Raw genomic sequence first — 19,707 nt, 5'->3', positions numbered from 1 at the left:
AGGGAGGATGGAGGAGCAGATATGGAGCCATTCAGGTCTGGACATAATGCAAAAAATAGTCACCGCTCCTAAGGCAGGAGGGGGGGAGAATTAAAGATTATTATCCCGCGGAGCCCAATTTACGCTTTTTTGAATGTGGCATTTTGAGGTTTTCTTGGTTACAATTGAATAATTCTCAACATCTTTGTAGGTGGTCAACTCCACCGGCGTCCACATCTGTGCTGTCTTCACCGGCGTACGATTATCCAGTTACCATAGAGCCCAGGAGTGAACGGGAGCCATTGTTCACTTCCTGATGAAAGCAGACTGCTTCTGGCAGGAAATTTGTTTTGATTGCGCCGTGCATGCCATTTACGCAGCTACAAGGAAAGGATGGCTCACACCTGTGTCAGGAGGTGGCAAGTACAAGGCACAGAAAGAACAACATGTTCTGCAGGGTGAAAATACTCAAAAATTAGTTACACGGTGAAAAAGGGGCAAAATTAAAGGAAACTAGACCCCATTAAAAAAAATTCTGGGTGCAAAATAGGTCATTGTTACCAACCACCTCTAGAGTCTAAACAACAGTGGCCAGTCTCCAAAACAAAACAAAAAAACAAAACGAAAGCTTACAAGCTCTTAGCTATATAGCTTGTAAGCGCTTATCAGAAACTGACTGGATCAGACCAGCTGGTCTCCTCCGATGCGGCCTCATATAGCAGGTCACAAGAGCGAAAAATGCTACTTATCCAAATCCCTGGCAAGCAGGAAGTCGGGAGGTAGGGAGCAGGCACTCTTGCTCAGACCACTCCTTTTAAAGGGAATCTGTCAGCAGGTTTTGTTATGTAATCAGAGAGCCGCATGATATAGGGGCAGGGAGTCTTTTTCCAGCGATGTGTCACTTACTGGACTGCTTGATGCGGTTTTGATAAAATCCTGGTTTTCTCAGCTGTGAATGTAGCAGTGCTATGACTGATGACCTGTGAAGAACCCCGCCCACACCTCTGATTGGCAGCCAACCTCCAATTATTGGTGGGGGGCATGGTTACACAGCTTAGCTGGACTGCCTGGCACATGACACCTAGTCCTAGCCCTGTTGATAAAACACTAATTGTATTGAAACTACAGCAAGCTGCTGAATAAGTGAAACGTCCCTGGAAACAGACTTTTTGCCTCTACATTATGTTACTCTCAGATTAAATATTAAAAACCTGTTAACAGATTCCCTTTAACAGATGCCATCCATTAAAAAAAAGAATGTATATCTAAATCGGCACCAGGACAAATTGTTAAAAATGGATGCAACAAAAAAGTTAAAAAGGTGGACACAACTAACAATGGAAACATCTGGTCACTTCCTCAGTCATGGAGTAGGGCATCCTGTTACCCTGGCACTGTTCGGAGACTAGGAGTAGAATTAGAGATGTACAAGTCTTGTTTAACTAAGACATGAAGTTGATTAAATTCTTCGGATAATCCTGAAAGACGTTTAGGGATGAGACGCATCACCGGGCTACATGTCATTTCATAGACAACAAAAATAAATTGGACTCCGAGCCAGAAGATTCTGTTCAAAGACTCAAGGAAAACTCTGTCGTATCTGTGAGAAGTTCATAAACTGTTTATTTCACAGGGTGACACCCTGATGACAAATTGGTTTTATCCTGGTGACATGGTGACACTATTAAGCATCTTTTCATGATTCAGTGTCAGAACACCCGGCCTGTCCAGAGGAACTTTATAAACCACCTACAAGCCAAGAGCTTAAAATCAATAGGACGAAACGTGCGCTTATCTGCCGCAAATGACTTAACACATGAGTGCATTTTACTCAGTTAATTCCCTACAGTAAAATATTTGTGGTCACTAAAGGGACCTAAACTTTTAAAGGATAAAAGGTGTCCCAGAAAAGAAATCTAACTTTCTCAAGATATGTAGAATAGGTCCTAGATGTCTCCTCTAAAGTTTACTGCTTGGGATTTCCTTTCAATACACTGTGTGCAGAATTATTAGGCAAGTTGAATTTTAGAGGATTATTTTTATGATTGATCAACAACTATGTTCTCAATCAACCCAAAAGACTCAAATACCCAAGCTTAATATTTTTGGAAGTTGGAGTGGGCTTTTTTTCGATTTGGCTATCTTAGGAGGATATCTGTTTGTGCAGGTAACTATTACTGTGCAGAATTATTAGGCAACTTAATAAACCAAATATAATCCCATCTCACCAGCTAAACCAATATCAGTGCACAAAATTTAGAAATAAACATTTCTGACATGCAAAAACAAAAAAAAATAGTGATGAATATAGCCACCTTTCTTTACGATGACACTCAACAGCCTTCCATCCATAGATTCTGCCAGTTGCTTGATCTGTTTTCAATCAACATTGCGTGCAGCAGCCACCACAGGCTCCCAGATACTGTTCCGAGAGGTGTACTGTTTTCCCTCCCTGTAGATCTCACATTTTATGATGGACCACAGGTTCTCTATGGGGTTCAGATCACGTGAACAAGGGGACCATGTCATTATTTTTTCTTCTTTTAGACCTTCACTGGCCAACCACGCTGTGGAGTAGTTGGATGCATGTGATGGCGCATTGTCCTGCATGAAAATCATGTTTTTCTTGAACAATACCGACTTCTTCCTGTACCACTGCTTGAAGAAGTTGTCTTCCAGAAACTGGCAGTAGGTCTGGGAGTTGAGCTTAACTCCATCCTCAACCCGAAAAGGTCCCACAAGTTCATCTTTGATGATACCAGCCCATACCAGTACCCCACCTCCACCTTGCTGGCGTCTGAGTCGGAGTGAAGCTCTCTGCCCTTTACTGATCCAGCCTCTGGCCCATCCATCTGGCCTATCAAGAGTCACTCTCATTTCATCAGTCCATAAAACCTTTGAAAAATCAGTCTTAAGATATTTCTTGTCCCATTCTTGACGTTTTATCTTATGTTTCTTATTCAAAGGTGGTCATTTCTCAGCCTTCCTTACCTTGGCCATGTCCCTGAGTATCGCACACCTTGTACTTTTTGATACTCCAGTAACGTTGCAGCTCTGAAATATGGCTAAACTAGTGGCGAATGGCATCTTGGCAGCTTCACGCTTGATTCTCCTCAATTCATAGGCAGTTATTTTGCGACTTTTTTGGCCAACACGCTTCTTGCGACCCTGTTGGCTATTTGCCATGAAATGCTTGATTGTTCGGTGATCACGCTTCAAAAGTTTGGAAATTTCAAGACTGCTGCATCCCTCTGCAAGACATCTCACAATTTTGGACTTTTCAGAGCCCGTCAAATCTCTCTTCTGACCCATTATGCCAAAGGAAAGGAAGTTGTCTAATAATTAAGCACACCTTGTATAGGGTGTTGAGGTCATTACTTTAGTCAACACCCCTCCTCATTACAGAGATGCACATCACCAGATTTACTTAATTGGTAGTTGGTTCTCAAGCCTATGCAGCTTGGAGTAGGACAACATGTATAAAAAGTATCATGTGATCAAAATACTCATTAGCCTAATAATTCTGCACACGGTGTAGATGCATTAGACTAAAGCTGGATTTACAGTGCACAATCGCGGTAATTAAATGACCAATCAATTACATAAAAGCAGATAGTCGCTTACTGCCTGTATAGGACATGTCCACCACAATTTTATGTGCACAGGACGTTAATAAAGTTGTGCGCGCATCAAACATGTTCTTGTTAGGAAATGCTTTGTTTATGCAGAGCGATGTGATGTCGGAAACGATAATTTTTAAGCAAGCCTAAAAATTATTTTACTGGACAAATGAGTATTTTACTTGTGTGATGGGCAATTTCAAGCCCGTGTAGACAAGCAGAAAAATCGGGGGAAAAAAATGTTCCTAGGAACATTTGTAAACAGTCAGGCCCTAAGAAACGAATGCCAAAGGTCATGAACTATGGGGGTTAAAGTGACTCATCACAGATGAATAAAAAATGATGCCTTAAATACAGATTCAGTTAAATCCGCCCTGGAGTCAGAGGAAGATAATTATGCCAGGCCACAGTGACTGATCACACTCTGCATGCTAAATATTTCTAAATTAAACCCGTCTGTCTTAAGGGTCGACCACACCATCAGCTGAGTACACCAGGAGTGGACATAAACATTGTGCTGTTGTGTCACTAGGATGGAGGGGAGTGCATATGAACCGGACACAAGGGACAACTGGAAGTGTCTGACTTTTGTTTGGCCACACGCACAGAAAAAGGACCCCACAAAATGGACATGAATTGGGCTGGTGAGATTCCTGTGGCTTAACATGTCTCTAACCGAGGTCTTTTGGCCACTAGATGTGAAAAACTACAATGCTAGTCCATAATTTAATTCCATTCCACTGGTCCATGAATAAACCTATGGTGAAGCTACTTAATGGCATGACGTGCTGCCTTCTCATTGGTATCCGGTAGAGATCAATCATTGACGTCAAGCTGCGGTATTAGCCCGGGACTGTGAACCTCCCGCAGGCAGCAGGCATCCAATCAGGCACAGGTCTAACATCTGTGCAATCACTAGTGCAGTCTATAATAAGGCGCCACAACATCTGCTCATCTAGGAAATCCTTCATTTACAGGTGAATGAAGCAATAACCACAAACACTAATTACTGGCAAGAAGTCCATTATAATGAATCATGCTCGTTGTAAATATAAATCAATATCGAGGGCTTGTATAACGTCCCCCCAAAACACCATTAATCAAGGAATGACTCTGGTCTTAAAGGAAAAGCCAGTTAAGATATAGGACTGCAATGAGGGTTTTTTTGCGATTTTTTCTTTAAATAGTCATCTAATGCTAATCATCTATGGATATGTCACACTAAAAGGAAAGGCAAGGAAGAAGAGTTCTTCATTACGCTGCTCAATCGGCATACTCAACTTTAAAGAACAGTCACTGGCTCTCAATGCAAATCTGGCCATGCATCGGGCGATCGTTCGACCGACAGACATCTCAGCCAACTCCACCAAACACAGGAGCGCTCGTGTTCTCTATGAGAAAGCCAACGACTGTCAACATTAGCTGGTGGCTTATCTCTGGAAGTACAATGAGATCGGCAGCCCGAAATCAGACATGCACGATTGACATCTCCCCCAACCGGCCAGCTCCCTCATATACATTAGACCATCGGCCAAACCTCTTCATATTGACCGACATTGATCTAATGTGCATGGGGGCCTGAAGTCCATGAGAGCCTCTCTCAGACTTGCATTGAAAAGTGACTTCTTGCTGCCCAGTAAACACCAGCTAGTCCCAACCAGCAGAAGAGGACCGAAGCGACACCAAGAACAGAAGACTATGAACAGTAAGTACTATACTACAGGCAGGGAGCAAAAAAAAAAAAAAACAAAACACACACACACACCAGAGAGGTGCTCTAATAAGTCCCCAATGTCTATAGGTTTCTAATAAAACCCATCACTTTCAATAGTTAAACTGTGAAGAAAGTAAGTTATCCCCTATCTGTTGAACTTCTTGTTGGAGGTCCCACCACTGGAGCCCATAGCGATTTCGACAGCGGAGCTCTAGACAATGAATGGAGCGCATTTCAAACATGCGTACCTCTGCTGCCATTCAAGACGAGGGTCTGAAAAGCCCGACTCCTTGGCTCCATAGCCCCAATCTTGGGATCGTCGAGGGTCCCAATAGTCAGCCCCCAGCAATCAGTAAGTTATCTCCCATCCGCTGGATAGGGAAGAAGTTAATAACTCTTTATAACTTGCAAATTGAGAAAGTGGAAACGGCCGGGTGAATGATTCTCTGAGACCGAACGGTAATCAGTTTAGCCATCGCACAAAAAAAAAACAAAAACATTCCTTAGACTTTCTAATAACTGAAAAACAAAAATCAAATGACCTAGACTTACTGATGAAAAACGATCTAAATATGAGGGTACAATCTATAGATCACTAAGTAGAAATATCTATAGTCTAAGAATAGAAGAATATGTACAATACTGTCCTAAATAAATCAAGTCCTGCTCTCGGAAGCAGATTTTTCTTCATTCATTCTTCGGTTTTTGAACATGTGGCACAGTGGCTTGGTCAATATGCCATATTCTTTAATGCTTTTTATTTTTTGTTTGCTTGACTGATGGTAGATTTTAACCCATTTCTCAGCTTCTCAAGTGGACAACAAGAGGATCATTTCAACCGAAACACTTGTTCAACGCATGAAATTTAAGAACAATAGTTTTGGCCAACTGATGATAAACCGTCCTCATCGGCAGGTTGTTGGATTGTTTTTCTTTTTTTTAATCACAACCCAAGAAAGTGTTTTCATTAAAGATTTTTACTGTGCATATATGGCCACTACGGATACAACGTGTATGGCCGCTTCTGAGTAACGATCACCCACCAGGCGATCACTCCTGGTTGTCCGGTCATCACCCTACTTCAATCCAGTGTTTATTGCTATCGTGAACGCAATACTGGAACCCAAGTAATCACTAATTATAGATTTGATCGAGTTTATTCAGGAACGAAGCTGATGTTTCCCTCTTGGATACAGAAGGAGTTTAATAGACAGGTGGCCATCTTCATCACGACCGCTCGCGATGGTCAGACAAATGGGTAGAGAAGAAGTAATCAGAAAAAGATGTGAATCCTTACACTTCCGATGCCGCCGAGCTCCAGAAAGCTCCACATTTAGACCCTTTGTTAGAAGACAAAGTGTTTCTTAATAGTTAGTAGTCCAAGACTTTCTATCTCTTATGACGGAATAATTATTCCCCATTTCAGCGGCTGTATAGATAATTATCCGCATTGTTCAGTGTGATGGGCAGTGAGGACGGGCGCACAATGAATGCAGGCGATCTACAGACAGGAGGATCAGGGACATAACGAGCATGGACGTCAGCAAGGCGGGGAACAGAAAATAAAAAATTATGAAAATAACCTTCGCAAAAGACGAGAAGACCAGGTAATCCATTTTGGCCAAGAAACTCCTTTAAAGGGTTTGTATGGGATTAGGAAAACACAGCTGCCAACGTTACATAACAGTGCCACACCTGTAAAACAGGTTGTTTCTAGTATTGCAATTCAACTTCAGTTACTGCTGTGGAACAGAGTTGCAGTAACAGACGTCACTCAAAAGTGTGGAGCCACTTCTGAAGGAAAGCAGTCAATCCTGGAAACCCCTTTAAGAACTCATGCACATAGCAAATCTGTGCACCCCCAGCTCTTATGCAAGTGGCTGTCTCCTTGCAGATACGGTACCTCTGTAAGCCTTCAATTTCATAAAGAAAAAGAATGGTGTCACGCTCCATCATGTACAAAGGAATCCCCCGACATTGCTTCAAGAAAAAATAGCTTCATGACTTTGGCACCTTAAAGGGAATCTGTCAGTAGGATCAATCCTCCTAATCAGTCTATATGGACATGTAGGTCATAGGAAGCGGAATAAAATGATACCTTGATATCTGTGATCCGAATTCTTATTCCAGAGAAAGCCGCCTCCAGAGATTATTATAAATGAAAGAAGGAGTTACCAGTGTGAGACATGTAGATCAGGAGAGCAGTCAGTCATTACATGTCTCACACTGGTAACTCCTCCTTTCATTTACAATAATCTCTGGAGGCAAATTCTCAGGGAGATCTATGTACAGCCCAGAGATCTTAGCAGCTCATTTACAAATTAAGAAAAACACGGATTTCTCTGGAATAAGATATCGGATCACAGATATCAAGGTATCATTTTATTCAGCTTCCTATGATCTGAACGTTCAATGAGCGTTTCGTTCCTATCAATTAAGGAAGAGTTTTCATCAGGCTCCTTATCAGAAACAGGATTACAATGACAGGTCACACCTCTATACACAGCTGATAACACAGGATCCACCAGTCACCATAGGTGATGTCACAGCGGACCCTGCCCACTCCCTTAATCACTTTTACACACGCTCATTAGATGCTTCAATATAAAAAATAGGGTCAGTTCAGCACATCAGACTTAAGTTATTATATATAAAAAATATATAGGTTTAAAACAAGATAGGGAATAATAGGCAGTATTTTGTCGATCATGGCATGCAAGCTCCATTTCAGCCTATAGGAGAAAAAGGGAAAAATAAAAAATCTGAGGTCGCATACAGTTTTAGTAGGTCGTGTCAAGCAGATATGCAACTGATGTATAGTAGCCATATATTGCAATTTACCGTATTTTTCGGACTATAAGACGCACCTGACCATAAGACGCACCCCAAATTTTGGGGTGGAAAATAGGAAAAAAAAAATTTTGATAAGTTGGGGTTCAGTCTTATAGTCTGAATAGGTATCTTACCTGGATGGGCCGTGTAGCTGGGGCATAGGAGGCAAGGTCCTTCAGGAAGCCGGGCCTGGCGCTGGTGGCCTGGGTGCCTGGTGGCCTGCACTGGGCACCTGGTGGCCTGGCGCTGGTGGGCTGGGGGCCTGGTGGCTTGCGCTGGGCGTCTGGTTGTTGGTGCTGGGGGCTTGGGTGCCTGGGTGAGTGGTGGCTGGCTCTGGGGGCTTGGGGCCTGGGTGAGTGGTGGCTGGGGGCTTGGGTGAGAGGTGGCTGGGGGCTTGGGTGAGAGGTGGCTGGCGCTGGGGTTTGGGGCCTGGGTGAGTGGTGGCTGGGGGCTTGGGGCCTGGTACCGAGGCCGGTGTCTTCCTGTGAGTAGCGTGGCAGAGCGGAGTGAGCGGCTTCTGATGCTCGCGCCCATCTTTCCGAAGCGGAGATCTACAGGAAAATGGCCGCCGGCGTAGCAGAGCGCATACGCCGGCTCCGGTGGCCATTTTCCTGTAGATCAGCTTCAGAAAGATGGCCGCGCGCACCGGAAGCAGCTCACATCAAGAAACCGGCCCCAGCTCCCAGGCAGATACCTCTTCTGCCATCTGCTGCCGATCCCGCTCCACCACCACTGGTAAGTTACTTTCGGACCATAAGACGCACCCCCCATTTTGCTCCCAAATTTGGGGGGAAAAAAGTGCGTCTTATGGTCCGAAAAATACGGTACTTCTGAGAAACAAGCAGTAATGCCTCCCACCGCAGTAATGACCTGACACCATACTGCCTTCTTGTCTATGAACTATTTCTATGATCCTTTAACTAAAATGCATATGTATATACACTGCTCAAAAAAATAAAGGGAACACTCAACACATCCTAGATCTGAATGAATGAAATATTCTCATTGAATACTTTGTTCTGTACAAAGTTGAATGTGCTGACAACAAAATCACACAAAAATCATCAATGGAAATCAAATTTATTAACCAATGGAGGCCTGGATTTGGAGTCACCCCCAAAATTAAAGTGGAAAAACACACTACAGGCTGATCCAACTTTGATGTAATGTCCTTAAAACAAGTCAAAATGAGGCTCAGTATTGTGTGTGGCCTCCACGTGCCTGTATGGCCTCGCTACAACGCCGGGGCATGCTCCTGATAAGGTTGCGGATGGTCTCCTGTGGGATCTCCTCCCAGACCTGGACTAAAGAATCCCCAACTCCTGGACAATCTGTGGTGCAACGTGACGTTTGTGGATGGAGCGAGACATGATGTCCCAGATGTGCTCAATCGGATTCAGGTCTGGGGAACGGGCGCACCAGTCCATAGCTTCAATGCCTTCATCTTGCAGGAACTGCGGACACACTCCAGCCACATGAGGTCTGGCATTGTCCAGCATTAGCAGGAACCCAGGGACAACCGCACCAGCATATGGTCTCACAAGGGGTCTGAGGATCTCATCTCTGTACCTAATGGCAGTCAGGCTACCTCTGGCAAGCACATGGAGGGCTGTGCGGCCCTCCAAAGAAATGCCACCCCACACCATTACTGACCCACTGCCAAACCGGTCATGCTGAAGGATGTTGCAGGCAGCAGATCGCCCTCCACGGCGTCTCCAGATTCTGTCACGTCTGTCACTTGTGCTCAGTGTGAACCTGCTTTCATCGGTGAAGAGCACAGGGCACCAGTGGCGACTTTGCCAATCCTGGTGTTCTGTGGCAAATGCCAAGCGTCCTGCACGGTGTTAGGCTGTGAGCACAACCCCCATCTGTGGACGTCGGGCCCTCATACCACCCTCATGGAGTCGGTTTCTAACCGTTTCTGCAGACACATGCACATTTGTGGCCTGCTGGAGGTCATTTTGCACGGCTCTGGCAGTGCTCCTCCTGTTCCTCCTTGCACAAAGGCAGAGGTAGCGGTCCTGCTGCTGGGTTGTTGCCCTCCTACGGCCCCCTCCACGTCTCCTGGTGTACTGGCCTGTCTCCTGGTAGCGCCTCCAGCCTCTGGACACTACGCTGACAGACACAGCAAACCTTCTTGCCACAGCTCGCATTGATGAGCCATCCTGGATGAGCTGTACTACCTGACCAACTTCTGTGGGTTGTAGAGTCCGTCTCATGCTACCACGAGTATGAAAGCACAACCAACATTCAAAAGTGACCAAAACATCAGCCAGAAAGCATTGGTACTGAGATGTGGTCTGTGGTCCTCACCTGCAGAACCACTCCTTTATTGAGGGTGTCTTGATAATTGCCAATAATTTCCATCTATTGTCTATTCCATTTGCACAACAGCATGTGAAATTGATTGTCAACGGACGTAGAAGGAAGGACGGACGGAGAACGAAGAAGAAAGAGTAGAAGAAAGAAGGAGAAGAGGAAAGGAAGGAAGGAGAATGAAGAATATAATTGAAGGGGAAAAAAACCTTTTTACTCCAAAGATTGGGCCATTGTGATATGTGGGAAGCATATTCTCTATGATATAACATTTTCTTCCATCCACTAAAAATAATGCAATGTGAAGTCGTGTAAAGACGGAAAGTCTTACCTCTTCTGGTTTCTTGTGGGCCTCTCTCTTTGCTTCCTTTTCCTTTAGTCGTCTTTCCTGTAAAATACAGATCTGTGAGTACTAGGCAACATCACACAATATTATATTGCACATCAGTAGCATTATACAAACTGTACGTTATAGAAACATTGCAGCGTTATTCATACATATCCCGTACCCTGTCAGTTATACCCTGCAACCCTCCATGAGCAGGACGATGTGTGCACTGGCGGCACCAGGCGGTACAGTGTCCCCCAGGCGGCTCTCAGACTACAGACAGGGTATATTACCTGTGACAAGGTGGCATTTAACTTCCTGATTAATACATGGCTAACAATTTTCAAAAGAAGAAAAATTAAAACTAAGAAATCACAAGTAGAGGAATGCGACATGAGGAACGCCACTCATTTCTGTTCTGCTCAAGTCAAAATGAACTTTGCGCCTTTAAATTACAAGTAAATGGAAAAATATCACAAATTATTCTCCGCTCTTGTTCAAGAAGGATCGCAAAAAACATTTTGTGTAACATTAACACAGTGAGACTATAAAATTATAATAAACTCTGACGTCTGTGCGCCTCGTTCACAACGACAGCAGTAGAACACAATTAGAAGTTAATGGAAGGCTCATTGTTCATGATTCTTTAGAGGTAGAAAGGAGAGAAAAATAAAAAACAACGCCAGTGCCGGTGATCATTACAACACGGGGCGATAGCGGGCTTGATTAGGTTACCGTGAACGTAACTGGTTTTATAATATATATAAATTTTATTCTTTTTGCCCCAATTTTATTACATACAACATTGGGGGGGAATACATATATCTATATATTTTTTTTTTTTTTAAATAAAGAAAATTAAGAAAATTGGGGAAAAATTCAATACATACACACATACAAAATATTTGTATTATTTTTTTCTCTCCCCCAGTTTTATTTATTTTTTTTCTCAATTTTAAAGAGCAGGTCTACAGTTCTGATTTTTTTTTTAACATCTTAAAAAGGGGTCGGATAACTTTCTTGATGGGAAGCTGTAAACTATTTGCTCCCCTTTAACTGCGTTTGCAATAAGTTATGAAATTCGAGATATTTCAGCTACCATACCCAAATACCGGACTAGGTCCTGCAGTTCATCATTATACCAGTCAGGTCCCGTGCCATAGTATGTACAAAATGATAAACCGGGAGGAAAAAAAAAAAAAAAAAAAAAAGAAATGACTAAACATTATCCTCCTCCATGCACTTGAGGAGGCCGTAGTCCTTACACTTCAAAATACTGTAACATCACAAGGAGAAGACTGAAGAGTTCAGCCAAGTGGATGCCAGTGTAAAACAAAAGTGCGGCGAGTGACCCCATCACCTTCTGCTGTTTTCCAGCCATCTGCGCCTGGGATGATAAGGAAGAATCATTTGGTGCCGCTGCAACAAAAGGCAATTTAAATTCAGCCGCAGTATGCAAGGAGAAATATAATGAGATATCCCATGATTTATTTCTTCAATTTGCAGTAACTATGAGAGACAAATCTGTCTTTACATTTTTTGGAGCACTGTCTGAACTTCACAAATGCAAATCTATTCCCTGGCACTGCTGTCTTCCTGCGCTGGCGAGGATGGGGGGAAATCCATGACTTGTGGCCATAGATCACACACAAACAACCCTAGAAAACACACATCATAAAGGCTTCATTGATCGGAAAAATGGGCCACTATCGGATTAACCTTTTTGGATAAATGAAATATTACTTATGATAGTCAATCAAAAAAAAAAAAAGCCAGAAGTAGTTATAAACCACTCCTATCGCCTTCTCGGGGTCTCCACGTGTCAAACTAAATTGAAGGAGCTTCATTAGACATTTTTAGTGGTGCTTGACAAGAGTTCACACCAAGCGCCATAAGTGTGTGATGTTTGGTCGTTAAAGGGCGATTCTCAACTTGTGTCTTAAGCAGCACACAGTTTTCCAGTCTCTTCACTTCATTGTTGCTTGGGGGGGGGCGTGCATTACACCTTGAGTGGCAGTTCTGATTCAGTAGCTTCTTCCTTTTGCTGAGCTTATTGCTACTGTGACACATTAACAGTCTACCAGTGCTTTTCTGAAGTCTACAGTGCTATTTGCATAACAGGACTTTTGAACAAGCACATGGCTGACGTGAGAGCAATGATTAAAAGAACTACTTTGGATGGTGGGGGCAAGGCCTTGTGATTTCGCAGGACTGATAAGAACAGCTCGGTCAGGAGCTGAGAGGGATGTAGAGGGAGTAGCTGTTAAACTACTGTATAGAATAAATCCTGCAGAGAACAAAACTCTTTCGAAAGAATATACAATGCTAATTTTAAATAACAAAAAAAGTTTATTAATTCATCTCCAGGAATATATAAATGGGTGGGAAAAGGGTCGCTGGGATCTCAGGAGTGAACTCCTCAGACCAGAATGTAACTACAGTGCACAGTTGGCCTGTGTCTGATGGTCTATTTCCTTTGCAACAATCAGTACACTATGTAAGACAAAAGCTTTCATTTGCAGGAGACTAAACAGCAGATAGACAAAAGCAAGTTTAATAGCATGTTTTCATGTTGTCCAACTATACCAATTTCATAATATAAGCAAACATTAAATAGAAATTTTTCTAAAATAAAAAGATGTGTTAGATGCTATTCATTGCCTCAAAGCAGATCTGTAACCAGATTTCACAATATAAACTGTACATACTACTAAGGCAATCACTTCATAAATACTGTATTCCAGTGAAAAATAAAACAGATACTCACCTCCGGCATCGGCGCAGTTACAGCGATATCAGAACGGGTTCTCCCGACACTCGTGTGTCATTTTTATGCCAATCAGGAGTCGCTAATTGGCAAGAGTTCTCAAACCTCCCTCAGATGTCTGAGTTTTATCCAAGGTAAGTATGAGAACTGAAGTCCATTAGTGGCCACTGACTGCCTGCAGCGTTAACATGGTATAACAACGTCACGTTCGCGTTGGGAGACTCCGCGCCAACATCGCTGGGGTGGAAGGAGAATATCATTTATTTTACAATGTGGAACACAGTATTTAAGAACGAGTTGTCTAATAAGTGGACAACCCCTTTAATAAATAGAGGTCATACCCGATTTTTGATACCTGATTTTCTAGCTTTGACCAAATGTCAGAATGACTGTAAAACTCATCTCCGCTCACCTAGCCTGACCGACAGCTCCTCAATGTCTCTCCTCCCTGAGATCTCACACTGCTCAGTACAAGCTGCAGATGCCATTCAGGCTGGGTGGGTGAATAGTAAATACACAGGACTTCAAGACCTCTCACACTCTATAGCTGGACTCAAAATGTTAATTTTAATACCAAGCTTATACAGTTATCCTGACTTTTAAGTAAGTTTGTCAGCCTCATCACGTCTAAGACTAATTGTGCTATTTTAAAGGTCAAAAACTGACACTACATATAAAGTCCTGTGGCCTTTCTTCTTTACAGACCGGCTGTAGTTGTCTAAGGGCAACAAGATGGAGCAATGAGCGGGAACAGGAATCCCCAAACCTACACAACAGGTCAGAGTAAAGTAGGGGAGGTTGAGGGAAAAGGAAAAAAATAGAATAAGCTGAGTATTTAAGCGTTTCCCTTTTGAAGCCAAATCAATACTTCTCGTATAAAGACTGCAGTTATCCAGACTGCTTTATGCATTAAGAGAAATCTATAAAACATTGCTTCACAGAGAGTGAGCTCCTTTTCTTGTCTCTAATATTCAGCGCTGACTATTACTAAATTATCAAGCATCTTTATCCCGTCTTAGAAGATAAAGGTGACGTCTATAAGGTCAGGCAGCATTTACTGTAATTCACAGTACATTACTTTTTGATCTCTAAGAAAAATCTGGCACACCTCAGTGGTCGCAGAGCAGCGCTCTCAGAGCAGAGCAGCGCTCGGTGCAGTTTCCTGCCTATGAGCTTTCCCGTTAATATCCCCATTTGAAAGCCAATGATATGAAGTGTGCACATATCCTGCTGACAACAGCTTTACAAGTCCTCATTTTTTTCTTTTTTTAACTTTGCTTTACTTTTCCATTTACGAGAGATCCTTAGCGTTAACAGTGTGGAGTAAAGCCGGCACTTTGCATACAAGCGGTTTTCGGTTATCGCGATTAGTAATGGGAAACAAACACCGAATTGGAAAAGTAAAATGAAGCTGGTAATAGATCGGCGATAAATGTCCCAACGCGCGTTCATCAGAAATCCGCTCTCGCTCCCTTTGAGAGTAAATAACTATAGTGGGCGAAGGTTAAAGGGACCCAAACTGACCCTATAACCCATAAGACCGATGTTAAGAAAGACCCATGATAGTTGGAGACTCTACTGGAGATTTAAAACTGGAAACCAGGAGCTTCAAATAACACAACAGTGTTTCCCCCACGCACAAGAACGTTCAGCTCGGCTTAGCGTTCACATGTTTCCAATAGGGGTAGTAGAGAAGGCTGGTGCTAGCTCATACAGCGAGAGTGATAGATGTGAAGAGCCCTGCATACACATTAGGTCATCCGATATCGGAGGGTTCAGCCAACTTTAATCTAAACTTTATGGGGGTCTTTTCTCTTAGGCAAGGGAAATTCCATGCAAAAAGGGCTGCCCGCACAGAATGACTGTCCAAACCAAGCACAGGTGCTTGGGTGCACCCTCGGTGAGGCAGAGCAGAACAATTCACTCATCCACTTACTCGTTTTCCATACATCTCTGCCCCCTTTGGATCCTGTAAAGTCAAAACTATCAAACAATGAAGAGGAGTGCAAAGGGCTGCGGCAAGGGTGCACAGAGAACCTGTGCTTGGTTTGAGCAGTCATTTTGTGCTGACAGACTACTTGAAGCCTGCATGTTTATTGAGGAGTTGGAAGGAGTTTATGTCAACTAATAGTTTCTGAAGAACATGACCAGTTTTCTATTCTTTTTAGCTTTATCATTATCACAGATTTCAGGAGATCAGACTAAAAAGTGGTTCCAATTCTGCTGGAATTTTACATAAAAACCGTATTGTCCATTGATGCAATGGGAAACACTAGAAGAGGCACCGATGTGACATATCTTAAGACGTATAGTTATTTTTTTTTATTATTATTTTAGATAGGAGTATTGCTTTAAAGGGGTATTCCCATCACCAAGATCCTATCCCAATATATGTAGTGGGTGTAATAATAATATTATCAAATACCTGCAATTAGAAATGTAGAATAGTTTTCCTGATTCGCTGTGTCTCTTTCATCATGTGTAGGCATTGCAGGACCTTAGGTATCCATGGTTACGACCACTAGCAACTAGATTACTGTCACTATCAGTGGACGTAACCATGGTTACCTAAGGTCCTGCAAAGCCTGCACATGGGGAAAAAAAAAAAAAAAAAACCTAAATGAGGCTAAATGCCCACGATGCAGAAATGCTGCATATTTTTTCCACATCTCCCTGGCAGGAAAAACCCATGCGGATTTTACATGCGTTTTTCCTGCCAGGTAGAAGCGTTTATCAAGAGCTTTTCCAAGCGATTTTAGCATCACTTGGAAAAGTGCTTGACAACTTGGTCACACTATATAAATCCATGCAACCGGCATGGATTTATATATTGTGACCAAGTAATAGTTGAAAAATAAGAATAAAAATGGTAAAATATATTAAAAAAAACAAAAAAAAAAAAACACAACCATATACTCACCTTCTGATGGCCCCCAGTCTTTTCTGCGCTGCGTCCGGTCTCTTGAATGGTTTGCAGTGGTGTGAAAGGACCTTCCATGACGTCATTTACTCATGCTGACGTCAGCGGTCCCATGACCTGTCACATGACTAAATGACATCATGGAAGGTCCTTTCATACCACCGCGAGCCGTACAAGAGACCGGACGCAGCGGAGAAAAGACCAGGGGACATCGGAAGGTGAGTATATGTTTATTTTTTATTTTAAATTCTTTTTTTTAACAGGTACCATGGTACCCGGGTCTGGAGGAAAGTCTCCTCTTCTCCAGACCCGGGTACCATCCGCACATTGAATCGTTTAATATCCGCATGTGCACATGTAGTCATGTGGATATTATGCGTTTCAATGCAAGTCAATGGCGGCAATTACGCTGCGTGTCCGCAAAATGAATAGACATGCTGCGGATTTTTCCGCAATGATAATCTGCAACGGAAATTTCCGCAGCATGTGCACAGCCCATGTGGATTATCATTGGGGACCATGGGGCACATATTACCAAGCGTTTTCGCTGCGGAAAGGCAAAAACACTTGAAAAACGCATAGTGGGCACGCAGCCTCAGAGAAAGGTATTTGCTAATATTATTATTACTACACCTACTACATGTTGGGATAGGATCTTGGAGATGGGAACACCCCTTTAATGTGATAAATTTGTTAAAACTTTTCTTCTACCAATATGTTGACCAATTTTGTTTATTATTATTGTGTATTAATTGTATTAATTTTTATTATATACACTATTATACAAATATTTGTATTATATTTGTATTTTAATATTTTTTATATTATTTTTTTATTATTTTTATTATTTTAGACTAACCCTCCGTAAATTTTATATGCCCAAAAATGACAAGTATTCTCGGAGTTATATTTTTTTCTGGTTAGCCAATAAAGGTATTTTCAAGCTTTCAGCACACAGATGCTCCTTCAGGCAAGTTTACAAATGAATTAAGACAAGAGCACCTGCTCACATCTGCGTGTGCTCGTCTTATTAATTCATTTGTAATCCTGCCTGAAGAAGGAGCTTCTATGCATAAAAGTTATATTTATTTTTTATTTTTTTTCTGCTTAGCCAATAAAGGTATCACTCCGAGAATACTTGTCATTTTTGGGCATAAAAATATTTACATAGCCAGAAAAATCTAACACTTTACCACAATATAATTTTTCATTGTACATTAGACTACCCCTCTAAAATATGTCTGATATTATATATTGTGTAATGAAAATTACTGCAAGGCGTATAAGAAATTAATCAACTTTTGATCAAATTTTACTAGTTATAAAGGGGTTGCCTCATCATAGAGAGCTCAATGTCAAGAGGGTTGTGATCAGCCGATGACTGAGTGGCGTTAGGACCCCCGGCAAAGTTAGACTTTTGCTGGCCCACAAGACTGTTGGATACAGATATTTTTAACGTTTTATACCCCATCCTGACAACAAGGTGAAACGCGCCCAAACAAGTAATTAAGACAACTGATTAAACGGCACTTCACAGCCATTACTCCGAAGCCATAACCCATTTCAAACAGCCATAATAAATGTAACACGTCGGTACAAAACACCTAAAAATACATCTAATTACGACGTATGTGCAAAGAGAGTATCTTTAATTAGAAATTTAATGAAAACATAAAAGAATGTATTATAAACGTTCAGCAATTAAAAAGTAATCCTACGTGATTTGTGGCTATACTTAGTGCACAAATTAGCACAGTTATCATAACCGCGGTCACAATGCTGGGTGCGTACAGAAACTGATAATTGTGGTCTGAACATCGGTTAAAAATTACAGTCGTGTGACCCAATAACAAACGAAGAAATAACGAGAAAATTACAAAAGTCTTAAGAGCAACCGCCATTATAACCATTATTTCAGAAATCAATAGTGCACATGAAAATAAACAACTTTGTAAAATATCAGAGTAATCTGCTTGGATCACTCTTAATTCAGGAGTAAAATCTGTCTTCAGAGATAAGAGATGGTAGTTGGTGCTTTTAAAATTCTATGGAGGAGGGAGGAGCTAGAGGAAGACAGACATTCTACTGCAAGTTCTCCTGAAACGACGGTTACAGTTCTCCATAGAACTTTATGAGCACCAGCTGTCAGCTCCTATCTCAGTAATGGATTAGTCTATATACACAGAGACAGACTTTTCTCATGAATTGAGAATGACTTGATCAGTCCAGGAGGAGAAAGAAACCGAATTCTCTAATAATAATAATAATAATAATAATAATAATAATAATAATAATAAAAAAAACAAAACACAATTACACCATTGTTTTTGGAGTTTTACAAACATGGCATTTCACTGTGCGGTAAAAATGACCTGGTCGTTGTCTTAGTGGGAATCGTTCTGGGCTCTGCAGTAAATGCTCTGCTCTTTAGTGACATCTTCAGCATCGGTTTAGAAGACCACTAGATGAAAGTTGAGTAAAATGACTAGCTGGTCCCTCGTCTAGAGGCCAAACTGGTGCAACGTGGCAGTGTGACCAGGGGATTGCAAGCTTCCCACGGCCTATGATCGTCACACACCGACATGGCATTGTAAGGTCTAATCAGAAGAGGCACCTAGGGTGCTGGCCAGAAGTAGGAAGCTCCTAGTGCTCAGGTCCGGCAGCCATAGACTACTGATTTGGCCACTGGATGAGGGGATTAAGCAAATTGTTTTGCTCAACCCTATCCTAGATCCAGCACTCGAGCAGAGGAGCATTCAGTGCAGAGAACAAGGACACTTCGCTGTTGGGGAACTCCCATTTGGAACCGCAGCACAATACAGATTAAACTTGTGGGATTTTTTTGCTCATGCTCCAACTTCAACAATTTTGCAGGGTCCAATTCCCTTTAATAGAAGATAAAGGAATTAAATCCCGCATCAAAGTTACAGCCAGCGACACTCCGCTAAGGCTAGCTGTAAAAAAGAGCCAGCGACACTCCGCTAAGGCTAGCTGTAAAAAAGAGCCAGCGACACTCCGCTAAGGCTAGCTGTAAAAAAGAGCCAGCGACACTCCGCTAAGGCTAGCTGTAAAAAAGAGCCAGCGACACTCCACTAAGGCTAGCTGTAAAAAAGAGCCAGCGACACTCCGCTAAGGCTAGCTGTAAAAAAGAGCCAGCGACACTCCGCTAAGGCTAGCTGTAAAAAAGAGCCAGCGACACTCCGCTAAGGCTAGCTGTAAAAAAGAGCCAGC

The 19,707-nt window shown here is 42.3% G+C and overlaps 1 protein-coding gene across 1 annotated transcript in view; it reads right to left on the bottom strand.

The window, feature by feature from the left end:
* Positions 1-19,707, bottom strand: part of DDX10 (DEAD-box helicase 10) — a 178,986-nt gene that overhangs the window by 69,243 nt on the left and 90,036 nt on the right. Inside the window, exon 16 of the mRNA XM_073662435.1 lies at positions 10,793-10,849. Coding sequence (XP_073518536.1) covers positions 10,793-10,849 — 57 coding nt within the window. The remainder of the gene's footprint in view (positions 1-10,792; positions 10,850-19,707) is intronic.

The sequence above is a fragment of the Phyllobates terribilis genome, unplaced genomic scaffold, assembly GCF_046119375.1.
Source record: "Phyllobates terribilis strain yellow unplaced genomic scaffold, ASM4611937v1 Scaffold_2__4_contigs__length_985480577, whole genome shotgun sequence".
NCBI classification, from domain to species: Eukaryota; Metazoa; Chordata; class Amphibia; order Anura; family Dendrobatidae; genus Phyllobates; species Phyllobates terribilis.
Note: the sequence above shows the minus strand (reverse complement) of the source record. Positions and strands in the feature narration are given on the sequence as shown.